We start from the raw sequence: 15,864 nt of genomic DNA, 5'->3' as shown, positions 1-15,864 counted from the left end.
CCATGAACCAAGATCCAAAGGTGTACTCTCTCTACCAATTTACTGTTAAATACCCACAGATAGTCATAAACTTAATCTGGATGGCGTGTTTATTCTATTTTCCCTCTTTGCTCATCCCTCTACATGTTACCATATGTGCACATTAAGTCATCATTTTGTTACCTTTTTATGTTGGCTGGTGGATTCAGGGGGGGAGAAAAGGAAAGAAAACTTGTTTTGCAAGGTGTTATAATATAAAACTGTAACCCTCAACCCACACTACGATTCGAGAACTTCAAATTGTTTTGGTGCGGTGGCAGGATTCGTTGACATGGTATCAGAGCGATCTACTCTAGGTTTGTATTTTACTGGACACGAATTTCTGAAGCAGACTTGATCAAAAGATGCTGCGTCGTCGCGAGTCCATGACTTTGAATTTTTGGCTTAGTTGTAGGGAACTTCCATGCAGGAAGTAGGCCAAGTGCGGCCTTTTCGACTGATAAGAAACATAGGACCTCCCTCATACTTATGCCATATCCATCGCGGCCTGCAGTCTTTATGGATCAACTTACCATCATTGCAAGAATCATTTCGATCTCATTTCAGCGCTGAAGCCGATAAAGCCTCTTGCAAATGTTGATGTATGGTCTGATATCTACCTGAACCGTAACATGGAAGTGAAGGGGAAAAGGTCCAATGAGAAACACTCAGAATCAGTAGTACATCTAACTTCCAATTGATCACAAAGAAACCTGGTTGAAAAGACTATCAAAGAACAAAATTATGCTCAGAAGAAAGAAAAATGCTGATACGGAGATATTTTTTTTCACAATAAGAAAGTACTTAAAAAATCAGAGTTGGTAAGCTCCAAAATGACAAGACGTTGGAATAATAGACCTTCATTTTGGATCTTGAACGATAAAACAAGAAATTCAAGCAGCAGACATGCCAAAAGAAATCAACTATGGCATGCTAATAGATTCACTTCAACTGTCAAAAGAAGGTGGTAAAGCATCAACAGTTACTTTGCTAAGGAAATTTTTTATGCTGGGATTTGTAAGAACTCTTTTTTTTAACAAAGGATGACAAATAATCATTGGAACCTGCAATCATGACATCAAACTGTTTGACAATTTGCAACTGAATAATCATTATAGCATAGACCCACTCAAAAGCAAAATGATTCCTTCAATGTAAAAATATTTTAAAGCCTGAAGAAACCTTCAGACTCGAAAAAAAACACAAACCTTAAACAGTTTAAAAATGTCAGTAAAAGGTCTGACAAGTTGAAAACCAAAAGAAACCAACATTGATGTGCACGTAACAGGTAGTTCTTTCTCCAAGGCCTTGGAAGATCTGTACATTCTAGGGTTAATTGCAGGTAGGCCTGTTGTAGTTCTATTTTTGCAGGTAGACCCTACTGAGTGCGATATTTTGACTCTTTTACCGTATATAGGTAAAACTGTTTTTCTTAACAAATAGACATCTGAGAGTAAAAGAGTCGATAAAATTCACTCTGGGGGTCTATCTGCAAAAATAAAACTATGCGCAACTGGCTATAGTACAAGGGGCCTATCCGCTATTAACCCTATAATAATACACGGTACTTGTCGAAAACAAAAGGAAGCAAACATAACAAACCCCCACAAAACAAAAACCCCAAACATAACAAACATAACAAACACAGTCATGTCATGTGCAGGCTGCACTACATATCACCAGCTGGTATAATGTCTGCAGGTACTCGTTTCTCCACACGATACACTTGCTCTCTACAAATTTTGTATCATGCTTCCAGGGTTCCTCGAACAATGTGATACCTCACACAGGGTAAATCCTTAATTAACCCGAATTAGAGATAGACAACACAGGTAACTACACAATTATCTAGCAGTATCAAAGGTAGATTTTATCCACAGCCTATGAAATTTTAAAAAGAAAAGAAAAGGAGGGGAAAAAAGGAAAGCTCATACATTTGCAAAGTCTCTGCCCCCTGTATAGCTAAACTAAAGCAAATATGAAAAAGGTTAATCTACACAGCATGTGAGCATGGCGTGCTGATATATAAGTTACATTTTTCTCTTTATTTATCTATTTATTTATTACTTATAGAGATATTGCACTGTCTTATGTTACGTGGTCGTCGATCGTATTGTTGCTCAGGTAGGTATCCAGGTACTGGGAGGAAAAAAAAAGCAAGCAAACTGGGTGATCACCTAACAAAGATATGAAAGACAAACTTAAAAGCTTAGAGGCATCAAGATCGGGCGCAACATACGACTAAAATTATGAAAACATATGTTACATCTTTAGAAATACCCCAGTCATTCAAGTGATATTCTTAAACATCTGCTTGTTTGATCCGTTAACCGAATCTAGAGATTTGTCTTGAATAGGACTCCCAGTAGTTCTATAATAAAGTGAGTGACAAGATGTTATTTTTTTCTGCAGAAGGGTTAGGCAGAAAAAGAAAAATGAAACGATTGATATGCAAATCAGCCATAAAGGGCGACGATGCGTAGAATTTCTGCTCGTTCTGTCGTGGTGATTACAGGGATCCGAAGAGCTAGTTCGAAGGAGAGAATTTACTATATAACATAGTTGGTCGAGAGTTTTAACTTAATAAGCACCACTATCCAAATTGAATACAGCATCCAATTCAGCACATACATGCGGTGCACAAGAACTAGAGCTCTGGAGGTAGATTTAGCAGCATAAGAACTTTGTTTCTTGGTAATATTCTGTTTAAGAGTCAGCGAGGATAGCCTTTTACATCCCAGACAACTATATGCTGTTCACAAAAGTTTTGTGTACATTTTTGTGTAGAAAGTAAAAACATAGCTGGTATAGTATATCTATTCTACAGAGATCAGTTTACATCAAATCACCAGGTCAGATCACACGACAACACAACTAGCTCCTCGAAAAAAATATTACGAGGTGATGACTGAAACTTCATCTATAACATTTATATGGATGAATGGCCATGTAGAAAGTATCGCGATAAAAACTGCCCGAGCTATTTGAAGTGAAAGTATCAGAGAATGTCAGGTCTTGAGTACACATGACCTGGAGCCTTTTGATTCTGGAAAAATCTACATATCATGTGCTGCTACTGCTCAATACCAAGCCTTTCAGCTCTGGCATTTTACTTTCCAATAGTTCCTTTTTGCTTAGAATCCTGTCAGATGTGCAATCTTCTTCCTGCACAAGAATAAGATCACATCACTACAGCAGCAAATACAAACTAGAACATAAATATCATATCCGTGAATTCTGTCAAAATAAGAAAGCTATAATCACGCAAGAAAAAAGGCAAGCAAGCATGTATTTATAAAGCACTGTGATGTTTATATAGGCATGGATAGCAATACTCACATCTCCAGTTGCAGCAGCTTGTAGGGCTAAAAGAGTGACAGTAGCACTATGATAATCCATCAAGATCTTATACGCCGGATCAGGAAGTTTGTCCTGTTATATTCACAACAAACTATAATAAATATATAGCAAAAATTGAATCTGAGTGGAAGATATATTACAAAACAATACTTCTACATATTTGATTCACATTCGAGAGTGTATGTAAGTCAGCAAATAACATAAATAAAAATCTACCGAAAACAACTATTTGATCCTGCAGGAAATGTTTAAGCTAGATATTCATGGTGATATATCTACGACATATATACATACAAGAATCAGAACAGTATTACCTTTAGACGAGAAACAGCAGCAGAAATAGCCCTTCCAGGTGCTTGAAGAGCCCTGTTGTATACCTAAAAAATTGACAAGGGGAAAAGTATGTATTTCATGCAATTAAAGGTATGCAAATGTAAAATACCAACAGTTAACTTACCTGCAGGTACAGCAAGGCAACAACTTTCGGTAGAAGTGCAATCGGGTCAGTTTCTGCGGAAATTTGTGCTGTCAAGTCCTGAAATCAAACTATGTCAGAATCACAACAGGTAATAAACAGTTGTTTCAACATAAAAGTGAGCATTATCCAATGAATGAAGTGCTAAGTAAATGCAAATGAACAAAACATCGCATCTAACATACAAGAATTTTTTGTTTTTGCCTATTCAAATATAGAAATTTTTGCTTTTGCCTATTCAAATATATTATTAAGATTACAAACACCTTGGATTTGTAAGAATATGTTTTTCCATTGAGATGTTTCCTTATTTGATCTTTTTTCTTAAACCATCATGGCATCTGAGTTTAGAACTGTACTTTACACCAAACAAATGGCAATACCTTCTTTCATAGATTCCTTACCCATGAAATCAACATCAGACACAAATGTCTGGCAAGTTAATAATCTTTATAAAAATTAGTATTGCAGCAGTTTTTTGGACTTCTCAATATGATGTGGAGAATCTTCATGGATAAGTGTCTCCCGTTTCTATTTCATGCATTGTGCTTAATTGCCAGTTTGCCACGTTGATGCCACCATTTTGAAAGGTTACTTACAATAACAAAAGTACCACCAGTATGCCACTCATATACCATATAAACATGAAAAGGGATGCCAACTATTTAGACTAGGGATACATGTTTGCAAATGTATGCGTTAGGTTATGGACGGACGAGTAAGAAAATAACTGAAAATAGCGTAGCATAAAAACAGAAGAGAACATGCAGAATAGTAAGCGAAAAACCATTGTTTACGTTGCTTTCATCAATTTTACAGCCATACCTTACGAGAAGAATGCAATAGCGTCCTTTCTAATTTCTTGTCAAGCTTTTTCAATAGCAGTCCACTGCATAATGGCATAGCAAGTATCAAACAACAAAGCAAAAAATTCTAAGGGATCAAAATCACAAACATGATAGCGTGTTGGTTGTTCTTACCATTCCTCTGCTAATGCCCCTAGTTCAGCCATGAAAGGTTCTACACTCTGCACATACAAGCATTAGAAGAATGTTAGAAAATCATTAACATCATTGATCCAAAAGTGAAGAAGAATCTAGAATGAAAATAACATTGGGAGTTCTTTATATTCAAAAAACAAACCTTCGCCTCCAAAGCTTCAACCACTGCTTGTGCCTTCACTGATAGAGAGTCAGGCAAGCTCTTTGCCTACAAAACCGAAAGAATGTTAATAAAACGCCCAACAAGGGAATGAAGCAATTTTAGTGTGAAAAGGAAGAAGACACAACTTGAACAAGATGACTTAAATACTAGAGGCGTATGCTAGATAGAAATGAGTTTCAGACCAAAGAGATACGGCTCTGGTCCCCACAACCTGGACTTTCAGTATCACCAACTTCAACTCCATTCTTCAATTTATCATCCATCACCTGAAGATGGTAAAGAATACAAAGTAGAAGTTAATACCTTGAACATCTAGAAATTAAGGACGACACTAAATCAAAGAGGTCTTTGAGTTTCCAGGATTGATAAGGAACCAACAGAGATTGGTCATAGTTATAAAGTGAAGACATTTTATAGTAAACCTTATCTTCTTCAGCGTTCATTCTTCACAATCAAAATAAAAAAATATTGATCAAATATTGACATCTTTACCAAAGTTGAAATAACTTTGTCCACAATCGATGCAGCCATGGTCTTAAGCAGATGCTTGTGTAAGACAACCTGCATTTATAGATAACTTTATTGATCATGTAACAAACCTAAGAAAATTTTCAATGCAATTTTTTGACCGTGAATCTTACAGATGTTGAAGGATCATCTTCAAAGAGATCAAGTGCTTTTTCATAAAGCTGAAATTCCAAGAAACCCTAAGAAACATATAGGTCAAAAAGACGAGGAACACAGAGATCAGAGCACATTCACACAAGCAACTGAGCAAGATGGCATTGACAAACACCAATGATATAGAAATATGTTAAGAAAAAGAAATTTTGACATAAAACTGAGATGTATATAGCAACAACTCTTGCAAAAAGGAAGAAGTAAACCTCATCCAGCTGCTTCTGCAAATTATCAAGCAGCCGACGTCTTCTCTCGGAATTTTCCAACATCACTGAATTCCTTTTCTTTTTCCATGAATTGAGCAGCATTGGTCTCAAATGATTGGACAACTTTCTAAGCAATGAACTTGGATCCTCAGGATCTAATTGGCAACCAATAACAGTGAAAATATATCAGTGACACATAAACACTAGTCCATGAAACAACTATCAATTTATTTATGCACAAACCTCCTAATTCACCCAGATCAGGAGCCAATGCCAGAATCTTTTCTGTTATCCATTCTTCAGATGGCACATTCAAGTTATCCTCTCTCACCTTGTCCAGACCTTTTCTAGTACCAGATTTAGTATCAGAAGGACCTGTATCTTTGGTTTTTCGCTGATTTTTCTTGAATTTAATAGGAACATGTTCCTGGCTATCAAAATCGCTTTCAGATGCTCCTGTCTTCGCAGATCCCTGGACTTTTCCTCTTTTCTTCTTTGACCCTTTTTCAGAAACATATTTGCTGCTGCCTCCATCACCACCGGTCTCTTTCAGCTCAGAATAATCACAAGAACTGAGTCCACTTTTACGCTCATTAGCTGCATGCGAGTCAGTATGCATCCCTTGACCAGCAAGATTTGTCAAGCTAAATGTATCCATCTCTTTCTCCATTTGATCAAACATACCCTAGTACATGAACAAACAGAGAAGACATAATGTCCACATTAAGGCATCTTACTTTAGCAAGAGAACAGTTAGGCAACATGCTTTACAACTAAACCACATTTGATATACAATTGCAGTTTGTATATAAGGGTTAACATAAGAACCAATGCTGATAAAAGAATAAAGTAGCATACAGTAGCAGAGATTTTATCCAGAGGCAAATGTAGTTTGCATGTGTTGTTCAACTTTGAAAGGGAAAAATAAGCGTTTTGAGAGGTAATGACTCCCAAAATAGGAAACAGTAATACTCTATGGAACTGTACCTTGATATAGTTGCTGCTAAATATGCATGATTCACCCAATACAATTGCTTTCGAGGACTGAAAACACAAAGGAGAATTAATAACTCAAATGTTTACAAAAGCAAATTAGCAAGGAGGAGATGAAATAAAACCTTAAGCGCCTTCTGAACAGAGGGACAATGTGACAAGATTTTAGTAACATCCCGGCCTCCAACATACGCTGGCAGAACTGAAAGACTGTCAATCCTGAAAGAACAGTAATAGCTTTCTACATTCAGATAGTACAACCAAAATAATGGATATCTGAAAATATTAACTAGAAATTACGAGGTGACTTAGATTCAGTTTAACCTCTTAGGAGTTTTAACTATACAAGGTGTAATGCACGTGCACTGCATGTGGTTAAATAATTGTATATTACAATTATTAACTTTAAGTTTATTTATTTACTATAAAATGGTTGTAAAAAACTTTTAATTTATCGTAATATGTTAATTTTTTTGGATATTTCCATGTGTGATTTTAACATTTTGTCTTTCAGAGAAATAGTGATGTTTAAAGCCTTAAAATATTAATATTTTAAGATTAAATAGTAATTTGAATGTATAGTTTCAAAATATTAATGATGTAAGGGACCAATATGGAAAAAACCTATTATTATTAATAAAAAATAAATTCTTGAGTCCATTAAGGAAAATGGTAGGTTTTATCTAGTCATTAAGTATTATTATTAATAAAAAATAAATTCTTGAGTCCATTAAGGAAAATGGTAGGTTTTATCTAGTCATTAAGGATTTTGTTCAGTTATAAAAAAATCACAGAGTCCATTAAGGAAAATGGTAGGTTTTATCTAGTCATTAAGGATTTTGTTCAGTTATAAAAAAATCACATCCACCTGTTGTTTACTTTCACCTGTTGTTTATCTGGCGATCGAGCATTATAGATATTCAAAAAAAAAATTCTAGAATTTTCTAAGTTAGAATGTGCAAATTCAATCAAGAAAGAAAATATAAATTATGTGATCAATTCCAAAATCTAATGTTGTACTCTTTTTACATCTTCCCAAATACTAATTGATCTGTCAAAACGATTACTCTCTAGTTTCAGAAAATTATAAAATATAGTCTGAGAATGATTTGTACATATTATGCATGTTTGTGGAAAAATTGATGTAAAAAGACAATGAAAGAAAAATTAACTTGTATTCTCTCAAAATCGATTACAATTTGGATTCTGATTACAAAAGAAAGGAGAATGAATTTGATTCTCCCCTTTATTTAAAACTGGGTTCTTCTTGGTAGCGATGGAGTGCCTCCTTCGATTGCTTGCGTCGAACTTGCTCTCCGTTGACGATCTGACCGTGCTATCTCACGAGAATGATTGACTTGTGTGATGAACTCGTAACAAGTTTAATAAACTCAGAACGAGTTGGAAACTCTGAAAAGAGTTGGTGAAAACTGAATAACTGATTGATGTAATTAACTTGCGTTGCAAGCTTAATTACGAACTCTTAAAGGAGTTTCAGAACTCAGAGCGAGTTGAAACTCTGTAACAGAGTTGTTAGAACCGAAGATTCGGTTGATAGCCAAGTTGATTCGCCGTTGATGAAGGGATCCCCTCAGATTTGACTTGCTAACTACTGAGTAGTTTGTTGATCTTCAGAGAAATCTCCTCCTCCGTGCGGTTTAGCTGCTGAGATTTACTAACCTTAAACGGTTTTGGTGCCAGCACACGTCAACCCCTTACTCAGTTGAGTAAGTCGGTTATTTATAGGGGGGTTAAGGGTGTAACCAACCCCTAAATCCGCTCCTAAGTGGGCGAAAATCCCTCAGAACGTGGGATAACGGTTTTGAGGCCGTTCGGCTTGTGTTTGAACAAGTCAAACGCCTACTTTGGCGTTCTGGGCCTTAACTCTGCGTCTAAAGCCTGAGACGCAGAGTTAAATCTCTGTTAGAGACTTGAAACGCACAGGTCGTTTGTGTGCTGAACCTCAGCTCTGCGTCTTGAGTTTGAGACACAGGGTTGGGTGTTTGCTGAAGAACGCACAGTCCGTGCGTTTTGTGTTTTAACTCTGCGTTGCAGAGTTGAATGTCAACTAGAGAACGCACAGTTCGTATGCGTTTTGAGTTTGGGAAACGCAGAAGTGGACTCTGCGTTTGGGAGAGGTTGTTGAATTGTAACATCATCCATTACAGCATCGCAAAGGCTATGGCTCATTGATTTTTGCTTGTTATGGGGTGTGAAAGTCGTCAGATTGTAACTCTCACGATTGATTATGAAGGCCACTGAATAAAGTTCTCATCAGCTGTCGGAAGCGTCGTTGAATTGTAACTCTTCTCGATCTGTGTGAAAAGTCCTCTATTTGCAACATTCGTTTGTCGGCACGAAAGCTATTTGACTGTAGCTTCCATTGTTGGAACTTGATGGGGATCAATCATCCATTGTGATTTTTAGATGAATATTTGTCCACAGCTCTCTACCAAGCAACTCACCAACTAAGTCCAACCTTTTATTTATGAAATCATTACACTGCTCATCAGCATCTCTAATAGTTGCTAATATAATATTAGTCATGTTGTTGTCGCAGCCATCAAGATCAATCATCTCAGAGATGAGGTCGTGTTTGTAGCGATTGTAGAGTTGCGGATGCAGTGATTAGAAAGTCGTCTGATTGTAACTTTCATTGTCGGGGCTTAATAGGGATTAGCTATCCATTGTGATTTTTAGACAGCCTACAATGCACTCATTGATTGTATTTTAATAAAATAATTCATATCTATCCAATGTCAAACAACATTCAAAAAATTAGCTTAAGGAGTTAGAAGAATACAATATTTACAATAATACTCATATCCAAGCTATGAGCTCCATAAACCGAATGTGAGCAATATAAAATGACAACTTAATTTATTTTGTCAAATAATTTATTACAAATTATAAAAGACAAGGGGAATCAGAACGATCATATACTCATCACAAATAAATATTAAATTTTTCTTAGAGGTTCTTATAGCAAAAGTTTTTTAGAGTTGATGTGTAGGATAAATTTAAAGACAGGTAACCCAAACCAATTCATTGAGTGATAGACTTGCTATAAACTCCACTCTTATAAAATTAATATCACATGTGCCTTAAGTTGTGCTTTTGTTTAAAAGTTAATTTTAGAAAACTCCCCCTCAACTATGGAGGGCATGATACCCCCCCTGAGAAACTTATTTAAGACTGAGTAAATCTCTGCTTATCTATTATGTGATAAGTACTTGACTTGAAAAGAGAAAAATATTAATCAATCATAAAAGAATTACCTTGGTTTTTACCAGATAAAAGAGATGATATAGAGGGGGGAATTATAAATTGGTTGTGATCCTTTTATTGTCGGTTGAGGATTTCTATTTAATTAAAATTGCTTTCTTCAAGAGGGTATTTTGTCCAAATCGCATATCGAAGTAACTATGTTAAGGGGGTTTTTTTTTATAGAAGTGTAAAATATTAGGGGAGTTTTTATGAGATACGATATAGTTGAGAGATATTTTCTAAAATTGCATCAAAATTGAGAGGGATTATCTATAACACCCCAAATAATGAAGGGGTTTTGTCAAATTGAATCAGTTGAGTGGGGTTTTTAAGACAATCCACATAGTTGAGAGGGTTTTTTTAAAAATTAACACTTCTTTTAAATATGGCTTATTTATAATTTGTCCCCAAAAATTTTAATAATTTAATATTAATCCCTAAAATTATGAGCAATTTCAAAAATTTGTGGGAATAACATAGAATCATTAGATATTTAAAAACAAGGAACTAATATCTAAATAACTTTTACGTATTTGCTCTTATATGCATTCTATTAAATATCGACCAATATATTGCTATATCAGCAAATATATCGGGTTAAAGACTTTATCTTGGTAATATTTTATATTATTTTATTTTGTTTGTTGAGTTTTTTGATAAATCGACCGTTATCGAAAATATGATCGATATATCTCTTTGAAGATATCAAGAAAATCATGTCATTTTGTAATTTGATTGTGGGCTAGGGTTTGGATCGTGTTTGGAAAATAAAATCGGAACCTGCAAAACCCACAAAGGCCACAATTCTTCTCCTAAATCTCTCCACTCTAGGCTCTCTCAAACCTTAAACATATATCTTGATGCAAATTCTTATGTTTAAAATTCATTAATATGTTAGATTACATATTACAATGTCATGTTATGTATAAATATTTACTCATATGACACCCAGTATTACATACATATCCCTAATTTTTGCTACCCGATATCATGGAATTTAGTTTTTCAATATTTATTTAATGTTCAACACTTTGTAGTAGTCCTTCAAAAGCTTCTTCTAAAGTTTCCTAAGCGAAGTATATAATTTCAGAAAATAATTCAAAATCTTGACTCATTCAAAATATGATGCTTTACTTTTTTCACATCTCCTCTACTATATAAATATAAGCTAAGCATCTGGCCTCATATTGTATGATAAATATTATTTGTCAATGGGATCATATACATTGTTTATAGATAACAAAGGTTTCAAATCTTTTCTAGGTTTAACTGAGCTTAAATACATTGTAGTTTACCAAAATTATACTTATATACCTCCACTTGTATCTTGCTGCATTTTTTTTTAAATTTTAGATAATGTATCTTGATGCGCTTAAATATCCTAATGTTTTCTCAAATTTAATGTTTGTACCTTCTGTCTTTTTACTTAAACATAAGAATGCTCTTTGTAATTTTCTTATATGAGTTTCATGGTATGATTTTAGGATAATTCTATGTTTTCTATTCTTTCCATAAATACTTTATTGACATGAAATTATCTATTAATTTATTATTATACATTACTAATAATTAATATGATGTAGAGTTTTATAATAATGTTGGAAGTTCTAAAGACCAAATTATGAAAACTTAAAGTGACATATAATGTAATTAATTAACGATGATAATTAATTTAGTTTAGTTAGTATTAGAATGTAATATCAAAAGAGAATATGGGTAATATAGTCCTCAGAAAGTTTTTCCACAACTCCGTCTTTTAAAGGGAGTATGATATGATATATTGCATAATTTTATTGATACAAACATTTGCAGAAACATATAAAGAATGCTAACTTCACCAGAAAAAGTTAACACATGATACTCACCAGTTACCATGGTCAACAGCATCTTCTATAGCAGCATCCAACATATCAACTAGCGAGGGGTGAATGAAAACACCCTCAAGAGGAATACCTTCAGGATATCTGGACTATAAGAGAGTGCATTAATGCACAAATGATTACATTAAAACCAAGATATAGAAATTATCATGGATTAAGGAGGCTATATCTTTAGAATGTAGAAAATAAGTTCAGGCTGAGATAATTACCTGTAAGTACTGTTTAGGCTGAGGAATTGAAAGTTTAAGAAGAACATCATAGCTGATGTAGGAGTTCTGCAATCCAGAAGGTGATTTAGAAGAGGCACTAGTTAAGATCCTAAAGAGATTTACATATGAAGGTGAAATTTACTATTCTTCAAAGATGACAATATATCTGCAGATTTTACCGGCATAGTTTTTGCATGCTAATAAGAATGCTTTATATACAAGTTACCCAATGAGCACCAAATACATCTGACTTAGTAGAAGAGAAAGTACAACAAAAAAACCCCACTCAACCAATTAAGCCAATCAATGTACAAACAATGTCATGTGCGGATAATGTCCAGATCTAAAAGCCATTCCCAATGGTGGTCATAATTAATGAAACAAATATTAATATGTAAATGGCTTGAGACAACCATAACTATTCATAATTAATAAGGAACCGCACATGATTTCCAAAAAGATACCATATGCACTGTTTGAAGGCCTATATATATGCTAAAGGATAACTACATTTTATAGTGTTAGCATTGGAGCAAATGAACATGCACAAACGATACGCACACACATACATGCAAGGTTTTAAATGTCAGATGTCGGGTTCATATGTCGGACATCTAAAATTCATGGCGGATAGCGGAAATCAAGGATATATCGGGGGACATGAAAAAAAATATTGGATTGTCATATTGGATGGTGTGCATATGTGTAATATAATATCATAAATGAAATCTAAACATACTTAATAAATTCTATTGTCTAAACATATAAAAAAATAAATAACTTATGCTACTTAGAGTTGATGTTGAAGGAAAGTGGTGAGAAAAGATAAGTCTGATGTTGGTAGTTAGGAAGAGAGAAGATCCTCCAATATTGATGTCAAATAAACAACTCAGAAAAAAAACCGACAAGATGTTGAATCAGAAAGATAAGAGAAGTGACGGAAATGACTTCGGTCCTTTTTCCCCTAAATGATCGGAGTTTTGTCTTTGGAAGCAATATTAATTCAATTAGGAATTTAAACCCAAACTTAATTAGATAAACATAACTAAAAAATTAGCTAAATTTTCAAACCGAAAAATCGACCGACATAGCCAACATGTCCTCCGATATATCCGACATGAACCTTAAAAATGCAATACGCATTGAAAAGCTCCATATCGTGTCCGTTAGCCCCTAAATCCGCCTTAGCCCCTAAATCTGCCATGTCGGCCGACATGTCCGACATGGCGGCCAACATTTGAAACACTGCATACATGTACGTGTACATACCTATACATGTGTGTTCGTGTGTGGGCTGCATGCATGCGCGTGTTTAGTGTTTGTTTATGTGTGGACACAAGATATCCATTTCATGACTGCATCATTTTGTATCTAACTTGTGTCCATTTCATGACTGCATCATTTTGTACCTAACATGTTATTTAAGTTATAAGGACGCAAATGATTATGCAACTTGGAGGGCATTGATGACAACAACAATAATATGTGCTCAACTTCATCCATACCAATGTACAAAGCAAAGAGAGCGCAAATGACTCAAACCTGTGAAAAGAAAGAATCCACACTTTCCCTTTGAGCATGCGCAAAAACCTAAAAATTCAATTAGCAAAAATAACATAAGAAAATGGAATGCTGAAAAAAGAAAGAGCAAAAAAAAAGGTTAAAATTCTTACAGCCGGTGTCCACTGAACTCCTGCACGTAGCGATCCAAGGATCTCACCTTCTTTCACCAGTCCATTGAACTGGGATTGAAAGAAAGCACCTTCCACAGAAACACCATTAGCCCCATCCATGTCTTGCAATAATTGCTGCAACGAGTTCCACACGGTCGCTAAATTTGTTGGGACAGTTATACCCCTTGAAGCACCACGAACCATAGCACAAATACGTGAAACATATGCTGGTGTATATAGCTGTCCACCTTCAAGCCTGCCTTTTATCTACAAAGTACATCAGGATAAGTTAACATTCATTGTACAAACAAACAAAGAAAAGGACTGCAAAACTTATACAAGCTGAACTGCATGTAGGCGTCAAAGAAATGAATAAATTGTTATGAACCACACATATTGTTAAATACAACTTTTTATGATCTCAACCTACCTAAGGTAAGCTTAACACTTGACTAAATATTTCTTTTCTGAATGATGAAATTTGAACAGCGTATTGCCCACAAGTTCACCTTGCCAAGGCAACTAACAACTATGCTTGATGAGAGGGTTGCAAAAACGAGGCCTATATGCTACGTAATCAATATGTCTGGGCTACATATCAAGACTAGTTCACTAATGTTACTCAAAACCGTATTTGTCTTTAGTTCATGATAACTTCATCTTATTCCACGTACAAAAAATTTATCGTCCGGACTATTGTGTCTTCAGTTACACATACTCCTAATCGTTATTTATGGTCAATATCAATGTGAAAAGTTCATAAAATTTTAGACAAATGTTTCAAAATATTCGGGTTCTAGGTTTGCTTCTCCTCATCCCACCCACCTCCACTCTGGCCAAATTGACGCATTGTGACTGAAACTAGAACAAGTAAACAACTTCTCTTGTTACTTTTCTCAGCAATTTCAAACACAACCAAGAAGTCCAAAAAATTAAGGGCATTATTATATAAAACAAAATAACTTACGATACTCCCAATTCGAGGCTCCAAAATAGAAACGACCAACTCAGACCCAACTTGCAACTGCGCAGCAATCTCAGCCAACGCAATCTGGCTACACTCCTGCAGCTTCTCATCAATCTCCTCCGCCGCTGAATCCCAATACGAATCCGAGATAATCTCACCATTCACAATCATAAGCCCAGAATCCCTCCCCACAATCCCCTGCGCTTGCTTCTCAACATGATACAAATCCACACCGATCACATCACTCAGATCAATCACAGAAATCCTACCCGTTCTCTCAATCTCCGCCTCAATCTCCTGCCTCAATTGACCCTAACAAGTTCAAAAAAAGATCGAGGAATTAGAAACAAGTGTCGATTTTTAGAATCGACAATTTGCTAGGAGAGAGAATTATTACAGGAGTAATGTACTCTTTGCCCGAAACAGTGTGGAGGAGGTCGAAATCGATAAAGTTGAGATCTTGGAGCTTTTGAACGAGCTCGACGACGTTGCGATCGGATAATCTCACGCTCGATTTCGCTTGTTGAGCGGACTCGAACTGTTTTTGGAGCTCGAGAAGCTCTGCGTCCATTTCTTTTTTTTCTTTTCTTTTTTTTTTATCCCTCTTTTTTCTTCCTTTTTCCTCCCCTGGCGTTTTGATCTGAAGGAGAATGGGAGCTTTCAGGGTTTAGTAGAGGGGTAGATTTCAGAAAGCCCCCTGAATTGTTTGACGCTTTGAATGATATCCCTCTGAACTATAAAAATTGAGAAATTCCCATAAATTTTGGGGGTTTCATGGAACTCTGTACTTTTCGCTACACAAAACAAAAGTGCTCCTCCCTAATAAATTTCCAATTGCCCACAACGAAATTCAAGGACCTTTCCCAAAAAGAAAAGGACAAAAAGAAAAAGCTTTTCTAAAATTCAAGGACCTTTCCCAAAAACAATTGAACTAGTTTCCTTTATACATTGAAAATTTTGACTACATTGAA

The 15,864-nt window shown here is 35.3% G+C and overlaps 1 protein-coding gene across 1 annotated transcript; it reads right to left on the bottom strand.

Annotated features, from left to right (window-relative positions):
- LOC109848964 (E3 UFM1-protein ligase 1 homolog) lies at positions 2,681–15,540 on the bottom strand. The gene is made up of 20 exons (XM_020418709.1): positions 15,291–15,540; positions 14,894–15,205; positions 13,927–14,193; positions 13,796–13,843; positions 12,254–12,319; positions 12,030–12,133; positions 7,023–7,116; positions 6,892–6,948; positions 6,148–6,589; positions 5,905–6,059; positions 5,659–5,724; positions 5,510–5,578; positions 5,200–5,283; positions 4,997–5,062; positions 4,834–4,880; positions 4,679–4,742; positions 3,836–3,913; positions 3,693–3,755; positions 3,358–3,450; positions 2,681–3,183 (listed from the first exon to the last, which is right to left on the bottom strand). The coding sequence occupies exons 1-20, from the start codon at positions 15,462–15,464 to the stop codon at positions 3,082–3,084; spliced, it is 2,451 nt and encodes an 816-aa protein (XP_020274298.1). The 5' UTR covers positions 15,465–15,540; the 3' UTR covers positions 2,681–3,081.

The sequence above is a fragment of the Asparagus officinalis genome, chromosome 7, assembly GCF_001876935.1.
Source record: "Asparagus officinalis chromosome 7, Aspof.V1, whole genome shotgun sequence".
NCBI lineage: Eukaryota > Viridiplantae > Streptophyta > Magnoliopsida > Asparagales > Asparagaceae > Asparagus > Asparagus officinalis.
The sequence above is the reverse complement of the archived record's forward strand: the minus strand, read 5'-3'. Positions and strand labels throughout refer to the sequence as shown.